We start from the raw sequence: 13,132 nt of genomic DNA, 5'->3' as shown, positions 1-13,132 counted from the left end.
TTTTGAAAAATATACGAATACAATTTTGTATCGTATAATCGTACAAATTCTGCGTAAATATAATCAGTACCGGCTTTTCAGAATATATCGATTTGTTCCTCGTACAAGTTCCTAAATGTATTATGTAATTTGTATAATAACTTGTACACGTGTCAACTATATTAAGTATTCCATCATATATCAAACTATATAGTATCAAATTGTGTTGAATAATTATTCGTAAATATAATTGTGGTTAATGAAATTATTGTTCACGTGAATTTAATTTATAAACTAAATGTTTGGCAAATCCATACATATGTGTTAAGATATAATCACACCATGCAACAATCACGGCCGTTCCTTGAAGCTAACACTAATTCTAAAGACCTTCCGAAATCCTAGCGCTGCCAATAATTACCACAAAGTGAGTACCACCCAGTGATTCGCCGATTGTGGTATATCATTCGATCGTATTTAAATGTACTTCAGACTACAGATATTTACTCTTTGTTCTGACATCGAACAGATATTACATGATTATATGAAATAATTAATTGTTATATCTAATTACCTACTTATAAATAAATATGAGACAACATCACATACATTACTCTGATCCCAATGTAAGTAGCTGAAGCACTTGTGTTATGGAAATCAGAAGTAACGACCTTACCACAAACGCCCAGACCCAAGACAACATAGAAAACTAATGGTAATTTACATCGATTCGGCCGGGAATCGAACCCAGGACCTCAGAGTGGCGTACCCATGAAAACCGGTGTACACACCACTCGACCATGGAGGTCATCTAATTACGGCAGTCCTACGTAATTTTTGATTAACTAGCGAACCGACCCGGCTTCGTACGGGTGAAATTTAAAGCTTAAGCGCAAAAAAATTCAAGATATCACTTTAAATCTTCTAAAATTATGAGTGTTTTTTACTGTATTGTATAAATCTTTCTCTTGAAACACTCTATCTGTTAAAAAAACCGCATTAAAATCCGTAGCGTAGTTTTAAAGATTTAGGCATGTATACAAATATAGGGACAGAGAAAGCGACTTTGTTTTATACAATGTAGTGATGATGTTTTATGAAAAAAAAAATGACAAAATAGGCTCAGGAATGTATAATTACATAAAGAAACATAAATTAAAATGGTAAATAAAACCTGCATACTGGGTTACTAGGTCATTCTACAAATTCATAATCTAAAAAAAATATATAAATTAAAACCGCTTTCGTACCTTATAAAGGGAAAACATGGACGAATACGAAAAGCAAATGGTTTCCTGTACAAAATGATATTCACAACAGCAATAGTCAAAGCTAACTAAAAATAAATCACGAATCGCATAACCATATTATTATATTATAGTCTATATTTTCAACTTAAAATATTTCAAGATACTATAAAACGAAATGACAGAAAATAAATTATTATACGTTAAAGCATCAATAATGGTATATGGTATGGTATTATGAAATAAAGTCAATTGGTATTTGTTAAACGTCACTGAATATATAGCATTATTATTATATAATAGTAACAATATATTTAAAAAATGCACAACAATATTTGTAACTAACTAGTCCTCAATCCACGATCATATGCTGTGAGATAATATTGTTAATTAGTGGAAAAGTTGTGTGCATCAATATTATATTTTATATGCAGCATATTATTCATTCGCAATTCAAAATAACTGTATTTCTTCCCATATTTAATTTCCAATCAGGCCCTAGCCAAAAGTTGACTGTTTTAGCGATAAGGCCCGTTGCACGCATGCAACTTTTGTTTAATGCAAAAAAATAATAACTTAGTTCTATGTTATGATGTACTATGTTCAGCATATTATTAATTCGCAATTCAAAATACTGTAATAGGCTATTTGACTGGTTTTTAAAATATTATTTAGTAGAAGTTAAGGAACCTAGTAAAAGTTGCGTTTTTTATTTCTAGTACATATTTGCCGAAAAATATCATATTAAAAATTCCATATTTAAATAGCGCGCAAAAACGCTACTTGTACAATATGGCTCTGCAATGGGGTCGGTGACGAAACTTTCATGTATTTTCATCTGTTGTACATATAGTAGAAAAGCAAAGTTTACAAGAAAGTGACTTCATCATAAGCCCAGCCAATCAGGAGCGTTTTGTGTCACGTGACAAACGTTTGAAAAAATGCATTTTTTTTTATGAATTTTTGAATAAATTAAGTATTATTTTCAACTTTCGTAGTAAATAACCATTTTTAAACTCATAATATATACACTGATTACAATAATTCACAATTTATTTTTCGCATTGTCAAATAGCGTATTCTCCCCATACTTCATTTCCAATCAGTTACCAGTCAAAAGTTGCTTAAAAAGATAGCTGTTTTAGCGATAAGGCCCGTTGCACGCGTGCAACTTTTATTTAATCCATATGTAAAATTTAGTTCTAATTATTGGTGCTATATATATTAAATAAATAATACGAGGGTCTGTCCGTCTCGCTAATATTCCTTTTAAATCAAATTTACACTGTACCGTAAAATTGAATTTATACAATGTTACAGTGTCACTATTCTGTGACTCACTTCTAATCCCACTCGTGAAATGTAACTGACTTACGGTGTTACGCTGTTTCTGATGTGTGTGTGTAATTTAATATTGTCAACTGCAATTGGACATCTTAGCATTGAGTTAAAATGGCCAATGGTTGGAACATGTGGATCGTTAATATAATTCATCGAAGTTCTCGAGATCAAACCTCAACAAGCATGATAGAATTTTATTGGTTGTTTTTTTTTTTACAGCCGAGATATTATGTGCATCTTAACCGATGATTGCGGGTTGAAACCCAGGCACAAACCACTGAATATTCATGTGATTAATTTGTGATTCCAATTGGTGCTCGGCGGTGAACGAAAACATCGTGGAGAAACCTGCATGTGTCTTATTTAATAGAAATTCTGCCACATGTGTATTCCACCAACTCGCATTGGAAACAGCATCAGCGTGGTGGAATATGTTCCAAACTTTCTCCTTAAAGGGAGAGGAGGCCTTATTTAGCAGTGGGAAATTTAAAGGCTGCTGTCGTTGTTTCTTTTTTGTAAATTTCGTGTAATTGATATTGGTGAGTGTTTATCCAAAAACCGGTATTAAAGCAGAATGATGGTTAATTTCCAAATCTTTTCCTTTAAAAGGAAAGGAGTTACAGCCTTATATGTTCATGCGTTATTTTACTTGACAATTTTATGGACAGATATTGTTACAGAGTCGTTAGATTAAATATTTATCAATGAACGATCATCGCTCAGATTCGTTCGTTTATTTTTAATGTATTTTTTTAATAAGTTCTAATTTTATGGTTGTGACGTTTACAAAGCACTGCGTTTTTTTAAATCCTCAAAATCTTATTCAACTATAAATCGAATCTGTCATTTCACTAATGGTTTATGAAGTGTGTTACAACAGCTATTTATAATATTAATATGTTCTCAGTTTACGTAGAACAAACTTAGTCACCTCTAAGCTTTCATCGTTATATAATCTTAACAAGTATCAAATATTTACTTACGATCAAAATACACGAGAAGATATTTAATTTAATTTACTCGAATTTCAACGATGATGTGAGTGTCTTGTCTTGGGTAGTATTATCTTTACTTACAAATGTTGACATTTATTATAAAGGTACTAACTGAAGCAGTAACTTCGCTGAGAGAATAATATAATTTAATTTTATCGAGTACCTACATTTTACAGGAACTCTTGAACAAAAACATTTTTTTTGCGAACTTTGCGAAAGAGTCGAGATGGCTCAGTGGTTAGAACGCGTGCATCTTAACCGATGATTGCGGGTTCAAACCTAGGCAAGCACCGCTGATTCATGTGCTTAATTTGTCTTTATAATTCATCTCGTGCTCAGCGGTGAAGGAAAACATCGTGAGGAAACTTGCATGTGACAAATTTCATAGAGATTCTGCCACATGTGTATTCCACCAACCCGTATTGGAACAGCGTGGTGGAATATGTTCCAAACCTTCTCCTCAAAGGGAGAGGAGGCCTTTAGCCCAGCAGTGGGAATTTACAGGCTGTTGTTGAACTTCGAATGCCTTTTTAGCGGACACGTATTGTTTACGTTCTGAATATGTTATGTACGGTGCTTTAAGACATATAAAAAATTGCGATAATAACGTGTTCACCGGAATAATTATTGTAATGTATTTCTTTTTATGAGATATCTTTGTAATTAGGTTCTTTGACACGGCTTACGGTGAACGGGGAGAAACCGTCGCGTAAGGAAAAAGCGTCCCTCCAGGCGACTTTTCGCTCTTTTTCCTTTCCCTTTCTATTGTATACGATTTTATGCAATACTAGCAGCCCGTTCCGGCTTCGCACGGGTGGATAAAAGATTTATTTTTATATTTTAACTTAATTTTTTTTGTGTTTCATTTTTATAGTTTTTTCATTTTATATATTTATACTTGCAATCCGAAAAAAATATTAAATCTTCAGAGAAAGAGATTTAATTAGTAATATCTCTTAAATGTCAGCCATTTCGAGCGATTCAAAAACTCTATATGAATCTAAACAACCTTAAAAATAATATGGTTTATTTGTTCTTCTTTGTTTTTGTTCTATCATCAATAGTTCCATAGCGCTTGTAACGGAATACGTTTTAGGACATTTTTTTACAACTTGGGTTATATTACTTAAGTTTCAGTAAGGATACTTAATCTTTTCTAGCAATAAATATAGCCTATGTTACTCAGAATAAATGTTACTTTCCAATGGTGAAAGAATTATTGAAATCGGCACAGTAGTTTTTTAATTTATTCATTATATTCACACAGATACAAAAATATAAATTTTTCTTCTTTATAACATAAAAGTAAAGTTTATTTAAAACTTTGTGTTATTGTTATACTTCACATTCAGTTTTTATTAACAATTTCATCATTTTCATTTTTTTATTCTCAAATGTTGTTTATAGGTTTGGTATTATCTGTTATTTAATACATAATATATATCGAAAGCAACCTCGTTCCAAACGGGATTCCCTCGACACCAGTGCTTATTTATTTACTTAACGTCTTATTATGCGTACTGTAAATTATAAAGGATACAACGCTCGTCAAAAGAGAATTTAATATAAAAGGCATGCCTGCTCTTTGAAACATAATGTTTCCATAATACCCAAGAAGAAAAAAATGTTAAAAATAGAAAAAATATTATGTAATATTTTTTCCACTTAAACAAAGTACAATTAACTCTTTAGTTATGCATAATAACCATGCCCAGTGGTTAGAACGCGTGCATCTTAACTGATGATTGCGGGTTCAAACCCAGGCAAGCACCGCTGTTTCGTGTGCTTAATTTGTCTTTATAATTCATCTCGTGCTCAGCGGTGAAGGAAAACATCGTGAGGAGACCTGCATGTGACAAATTTCATAGAAATTTTGCCACATGTGCATTCCACCAACCCGCATTGGAACAGCGTGGTGGAATATGTCCCAAAAACCTTCTCCTCAAAGGGAGAGGAGGCCTTTAGCCCAGCAGTGGGAATTTACAGGCTGTTGTTGTTGTTGTTGTTGTATGCACATTATTTTTTGACACAAAGAATAAATTCAATTTTAATAATTAAATTATTTACTGAAGTAAAAATATGTTTTTATTATTGAAATAAAAACAAATCTTCATTTGAAATACAATTTCCTGGAGGCAAGTTCTTACAAGGCCTTTTGAATCGTCATTTTACTGGATTAAATTATATATAATGCCACCACTGGTTTGGAATGAAGATCCCATCACGAGTAATCGCGCGTACTCAGTCGCTCATTTTTTTTCTGTAAGTTTATTTTTAAATGAATATCGAACAGGCAAATCTATGTAAATTACATTATTTACAGGAGGGGATCTTGGGATTAAGTACGGTATACGGTGCGAGTACGGTATATTAATATGATGGCGATTATCTCCATCAAAGAGTCGAGATGGCCCAGTGGTTAGAACGCGTGCATCTTAACCGAAGATTGCGGGTTCAAACCCAAGCAAGCACCGCTGATTCATGTGCTTAATTTGTCTTTATAATTCGTCCCGTACTCGGCGGTGAAGGAAAACATCGTGAGGAAACCTGCATGTGAAAAATTTCATAGAAATTCTGGTACATGTGTATTCCACCAACACGCACTGGAACAGCGTGGTGGAATATGTTCTAAACCCTCTCCTTAAGGAGAGGAGGCCATTAGCCCAGCAGTGGGAATTTACAGGCTGTTGTTGTTATCTCTATCATCCTTTAGAGTACCTTTACTATAAATGAGTACTGGCTGGAACATCTCATCAGAATAGTAAAAAAAAAATGATTATCAGATATACCTACTCAAATAGGTTAGATTCGTTGAATAGTACAATGTAACGTGACGTTGACGCCTGTCTTTTGAATTGCAGCATTGTTAGGATTCACTTTACATGAATTTTAATAACGCGCTCGATTTTTTTTTATTTTCTAACTCTCCATATGGACGCACCATGCACGCAGATATTAGCATAACTTTGTTATCGACGCTCGTTGGGGAATCGTAACCATGAATGTCTGACAAACCCAAGTATTTCGAAGTAATTTTTTTTTAATTTGTGTTGTATTATATTCGCTTTTCCCGCTGCTAAGAGAAAAATTATAGGTACTATACAATCTTTTATTTTGTATTATCTACTAATATATAAGATCCAATAGGCTCAATGATTTTCCAGTAAAACCCTATAAGCCTTCATGGGTTTTTATAAAGATATATAGTTTTAATAAAAAAATAGTTAGTTTTTTTAGCGTTTATTTCTGGAAAAAATTGATTTTTTTTTTGTGATAATAATACTTATTTTTGTTATCATTCAACTTCACGTTTAGTGATGTAACTGACAATGCAACCAACGTGGGCGGATGTGACGTCAGCGGGCTACAAACGATTCCTTTTTTTTAAGCTTTTCTTCGATAAGGACTCTCACGGACGTTTTAAAAAAAATTCAAAAATGTTTTCGCACAACTGTTTCAACTATAACATTTTTAGGTGAATGTGGTAGTAGTATCTTTGATCTTACCGGCAAAGTCACTTCAATTTTTTTGCATTACGACCTAAAAAGGCTTTTTACGCCATTGATCACGTTAACGCTCAGGGCAGCTGACGAGAACTATGAACAGGTAGTTGAATTGTTTCCTTTGTAAAACTTATAATTATTTGAGAAGAAATTAATAAGTTTAAACAAATATCTATGAGCTGAAATGAGATAAGATCTCAGCTGAAAAGCACCGCCGAAAGTTTTGTTACTATTTGTATTATATTCAGTCTCATTTAAAAGACAAATGGAAGGGATGGCTGTAGTTGTTTTGCCATATTTTAAGAAAAAAAAAATGGTAAACAATGACTAGATTATTTGAATATAGAATAAGTTTCAATAAAAAGTGTGACCATTGAAATAACAAATACCACATATTATACCATATATTTTATCAGTAGATAACTAATGCCGAGATATTTGACTATTTCCTGGCCATATATTTATTTGTTTGCATGAATTATGCGAAAACAAACATAATGCCGAAAGGCATTTCACTTCCTGTTAAAGAGATAATATAGTATGCAAATATTCCACAACAATAATAAATTAAATAAACATTATGAAATTATCTGATTCGTAAACAATACACAAAGTTATAATAGTATCAAAGTGAACACACGTGTTTGTATAACAAGAAAAATAAGAACAAAACGGATGTTCCAAATCAATAGTGAAACTAAATCAAGGAGGAAATTATGTAAGAGATTGTTGTTGTTTAGCTTGGTAGTGGTAACGAGACGATAAGGTCAGTTAAGTTTGTTCAAACAAAGCAGAATACGAGTGTCAAAAAGTTAATCCAAGTTATTCAACAAGAGTTTGTTTAGTTCAGAGTTGGGAATGTTAGGTAATCAATCAGAGAAAGAAATAATGGTTGAAACTAAAAGGCTACTGAGCTAATCAGTTGTAAGATTTCGATTAGATTGTCTGTCATTTCACTAGACATTCTTGCGAGACGTCCTAGAGATAGTAGCGCTGAAAAGCCAAAATTTTTTTCATCCATTCATATATGTTACCGCTAATAGCAGCACTTTGTAACGATGTGTTCCGGTTTCAACTGTAATTGAGCCAGTGGAACTATAGGAACAATGAACGTAATATTTAGTTCCTGAGGTTAGCACGCATGGGTGATATGTCATCACTTTCCTCCTGCCCTTATCCTAATTTACTTGGGGTTGGCGAAGCATGTCTTCTTCTTCCATACTTTCCTATCTGAAGTCATCTCACAAGTAACATTATTTCCAGCCATATCGTTTTTCACACAATCCATCCATCGTTTCATTGGTCGTCCCCTTTCTTTATATCCATCCACGTTCATGCTCAAGACCTTCCTCACATTCTCCTTTTTTTTTTCCTCACGCATAACGTCCCCATATCATGAATGGCACCTTTCACATAACCCTTCAGATATCGGTGCCACTTTCAAACTTTCTCTTATGTACTCATTCTCTATCCATTCTCGTAACACCACATATTCTTCTCAAGATTCTTATCTACACTATATGCAGTTGCCTTTCAATTATTCCTTTTGTGGCCAAACACACTGATCCATATAGGACAGCAGATCTGACCATGGTCTTACATTGGTGATATATATCAGAAATAATAACCATTCCTTATATCACACTAAGGCCATAGATATTCCAATCGATGTAGGAGAAAAGATAAACAAACCTTAACTTTAATTATACACTACAAACAATTCTTGATTAATATATCTTTATTTATAATACAACACTATCCTACTGTACTACTTGTATCCACATTATTGTTTGTTCCAAAGTTCCGATAACGATTCGTCGATGCTTAAAACGCCATTTTGCGAATCCGTTATGAATATCATAGATTTTATTACAGATCTCGATCAATAATATTATGTTAATTCCAGGTCAAAGTTGTGTGTAGTTTTTACTTTTCTTGTGGTAGAAATAGATTTTATATAGTGACACCCACGAGGAGCCAGTATCACCGTCCGGGGGACTGTGATCAAGGTGCAGACCCAGATGAAGTATCTGGGCCTCATCCTGGACGGTCGATGGAGCTTTGGGCAGTATTTTGTGCATCTCGGCCCGAGGCTCATCAACGCCGCCCGCTCGCCGAAAGACGGAGAAGGTATCGCTGGTATTTTAGTGGGTAAACCTGGTAAAAGTAACCTGGATCTGAGCGCACTCGGCGTCTAGGAAACCGGGGAGGACCCCCCCCCCTACTTTATGTCACGTGGGGCTAGCGCGTATTGCGTTTTTTCCATCGAAAAAAAATGGGTTTATATAGTGACCTCAAATACGCGTGTAAGCTATTGGCATGTCGAATATAATTGACTGTCATTCAATGCTGTCAACTCGAAGGGCGCAAACATATCAGAGATTTAAAAAAATTGAAACTATCGAAATTATAATTCCATCACATAAATAATCCGTTTTATAAGATTATGGCTTCGGTTTCGAATCCAAGCAAGACAATCAAAAATATCCTGAGGTAACCTTTATACCTATATGTTTTTCTAAAGCGACTGTTTTCATAATTTTAATTTGTAGATCAAGATGCCGGGAAACACTCGAAAACAAATGAAAATTTAGTACAATTTATGTACATATTCAAATTATAAGGATTTTTTATCATTGTCTAAAGTCTATCGTTCTTGGACCAAGATTTGGAACACAATTGTAAACATTCCCCTCCTCTGATATGCATCACGTTTTGTGCTACATTAATTGATGTAGTACGCAAATATATGAATATTTATATTTATGAAAGTAGGTCAAATGCTGAACACGTGCTTCTGAAAGAGTCAAGTTATTGATACGTCGTTACATCGTGGTCCTTGCGTTGCGACCCAAAATATATACTACTAGCGAACCGCCCGGCTTCGCACAAGTGCAAAATAGATACTAAATGCATTAGAAACTTCTAAAATTATCAGTGTTTCTTTAATATATTGTCCATGTATAATATACCTTTCTCTAGAATAACTCTAACAACTAGAAAGACCGCATCACAATCCGTTGCGTAGTTTTAAAGATTTAAGCATACATCGTGATATGGAGACAGAGAAGGCGACTTTGTTTTATACTATGTAGTGATTAGTTTTTTTTAGTGTAGCATCGATAAAAATAATCTGAAATCGAAAATCAAGTCTATCTCACCTGCAGTGTTTTCGCCAATTCGGTATCATTGTATCGTCCTGTTATTTTCTTGTCAGGCATTATGTACTTGGGCAGGGATTTGAAGAACCATGCGCCAGATTTCTTCCACATTTCACGAGTTTCAGCGCAGAGGATGCACGTGTATTGTTCTCTTGAATATATGGACGATCTGTTTTGACAAAAATCGAGAATACAAAACATATTTCAAATGAGTGCGTGCTAAATATAAAGAAGATTTAAAATTAACATGGTTATATTTATTATTACAGTTATTTAAATACGCGATATTTACTATGTTTTTTTTTATTTTTTAGTTGATGGATCTCGATATTTCAACCTTATCTATGAAAGTCCATGTGTTTGGAGGAAGCATTGGTGTTCATCAGGCGTCGGAAAGCAGATGCGATTCAGAGTCTCGTCAACAAGACATTTGTAGATAATGCCGAAATAAAAAATAAAAAACATGGTAACCCGTATTTAATAACTGTAATAGATGTAATGAAATATCGAAAATATAACCTAACTTTGTCATATTTTATGTTTTTGCTTTTCGCTAACTTGGTTAAGTTCCAGTGGTGGATTTAAACACTTAAGTCAACAAGTTTAAGTATAGCCTTATACTTGTTAACTTTTTGTTTGTATAAAACAGTATTTATGTTTTTGCTATCTTAGTAAGTGGGACCAAGGAAAGAAAACATTAGTTTCTCTAAATATTTTATCCCTTAGATCTACAGCCCTAGGCTCAAGACTAATCAGAATTCTATTAAATCCGCCACTACAAAAATTAAAACTAAAACTTTTAGCTGTCTCGATAAATAAAAGTATATTTCAGACTCAGAGTCAGAACAAGTTACTTTTCTTTTTACATTCTTTGCGAGCCGAGATGGCCCAGTGGTTAGAACGCGTGCATCCTAACTAATGATGCGGGTTCAAACCCAGCCAAGCACCACTGAATGTGCATCTTAGCCCAGCAGTGGGAAATTTATAGGCTGTTGTTGTTGTTGATACACTCTTTATGATTTTTTCTGTTTACTTTTATTTTTTTCTAAATTTTTTAATCGTTGAATATGTTAAAAATAAATTTATTCGATACATTGTGATATACAATATCAGAGAGAGTTATAAAATAAATTTAAGTATAAACGTTTGCGAACGTAAATATATTCTGTAAAAGTAAATTTAAAATAAATAAATCATGACCATATTCATACGCTTTTTGTGAAATGAAGTAAAACGTGAATAATATACCCGTTTATGTTTACATTATGTTCTCTCGTATTTAATTTAACGTATATAATATTTTGAATAGAATCTGAATTGATCTTATTTTAACATAAATTATTTAATACATAAAATAAAAATCGAATTTAAATTTAGAATAATTGCCTGGCTCTATTATCCATTTCACTTATTACGGTATTAAATTAGTGACATAGAGTTTTCATATGAAAACTAACATTATAAATGGATACTTACCTATGTGGAGGCGTGTCAATGACACATTTGGGGCAAGCTGAATTTCTACAAATAGCGCACGTGCGTAGTGGAGCAAGTAATCGTGACGTCTCGCCACATAGGAGACAAGTTCGCGGAGCCGGACCTTGTGCGGAACGACGCATGCCTGTAAACAAAAAGCCTATTTTATTAGTTATTCTACCGCCAAACAACAGTACTCAGTATTGTTGTGTTCCGGTCTGAAGGGTGAGTGAGCCAGTGTAACTACAGGCACAAGGGACATAACATCTTAGTTCCCAAGGTTGGTGGCACATTGACGATGTAAGGAATAGTTAATAATTCTTACAGCGTTAATGTCTATGGGCGATGGTGACCACTTACCATCAGGTTGCCCATATACTCGTCCGCCAACCTATACCATAAAAAAAAAAATCATCATCATCATCATCAGCCCACTGCTGTCAACTGTTGAACATAGGCCTCCCCCAGAGCGCGCCACTTGCTCGGTCCTCTGCGTCCCTCATCCAGTTTCTACCGGCGATCTTGCGAATGTCGTCGGACCAGCGGGTCGGAGGTCGTCCTACATTACGCTTTCCGAGACGCGGTCTCCACTCTAGGACTCGTCTGCTCCAGCGGCCATCGGCCCTACGACTATTTTATTACAAATCACTTAATATTACAAAATCAATAGCGACTGCTATCTGGGTCCGATAAACTCAATAATTACCGAAATAATTTTCACACGATTTTCAATAGACATATTGACGAGGGTTTAAGTTTGTAATTGATTGAGGTTTTGTTAAAATTAGTTATTAATTACGATTATTGTTGAAGATGTCAGAATATTGTGCCGACTGGGAGTTAATATAGGGTGTTCGCGTCTACGATTTTTATTTTAATAATATCTATATTATATATACATCTAAATTAATTTAATTTTTATTAACATTATTTTGCTATATATAAAACCTCTTTATACAATATTAAAAAAAGAAAAAGTAATGTGTAAAATCGAATGTTCTGTGATCTTCTTTTGTTTTCTTTTCTTCACTTACTAACTACTAATGACAACGAAAGAATGTATAATTATATTGCAATAATATCAAGATTAAACTAGTTTTTGGAGTAATTTTTGTTTAATTGAGTTCGGATTATTCGAGTTCAGACTTTTTTATGGTATGGATTGGCGGACAAGCATATGGGCCACCTGATGTTAAGTGGTCACCATCGCCCATAGACAATGACGCTGTAAGAAATATTAACTATTCCTTACATCGTCAATGTGCCACCAACCTTGGGAACTAAAATGTTACGTCCCTTGTGCCTGTAGTTACACTGGCTCACTCACCCTTCAAACCGGAACACAACAATACTGAGTACTGTTATTTGGCGGTAGAATAACTGATGAGTGGGTGGTACCTACCCAGACCTGCTTGCACAAAGCCCTACTA

The 13,132-nt window shown here is 34.0% G+C and overlaps 1 protein-coding gene across 2 annotated transcripts in view; it reads right to left on the bottom strand.

The window, feature by feature from the left end:
- LOC124532994 (rabphilin-3A) overlaps positions 1 to 13,132 on the bottom strand; it is a 74,781-nt gene that overhangs the window by 35,265 nt on the left and 26,384 nt on the right. For both annotated transcript variants that reach the window (XM_047108141.1, XM_047108140.1), the window contains exons 3-4: positions 11,703 to 11,847; positions 10,227 to 10,395 (exon numbers count right to left, since the gene is read on the bottom strand). In XM_047108141.1, the coding sequence (XP_046964097.1) occupies positions 10,227 to 10,395; positions 11,703 to 11,847 (314 nt within the window). The remainder of the gene's footprint in view (positions 1 to 10,226; positions 10,396 to 11,702; positions 11,848 to 13,132) is intronic.

The sequence above is a fragment of the Vanessa cardui genome, chromosome 10 (genome assembly GCF_905220365.1).
Source record: "Vanessa cardui chromosome 10, ilVanCard2.1, whole genome shotgun sequence".
NCBI classification, from domain to species: Eukaryota; Metazoa; Arthropoda; class Insecta; order Lepidoptera; family Nymphalidae; genus Vanessa; species Vanessa cardui.
This window is presented reverse-complemented; position numbering and strand designations above follow the sequence as displayed.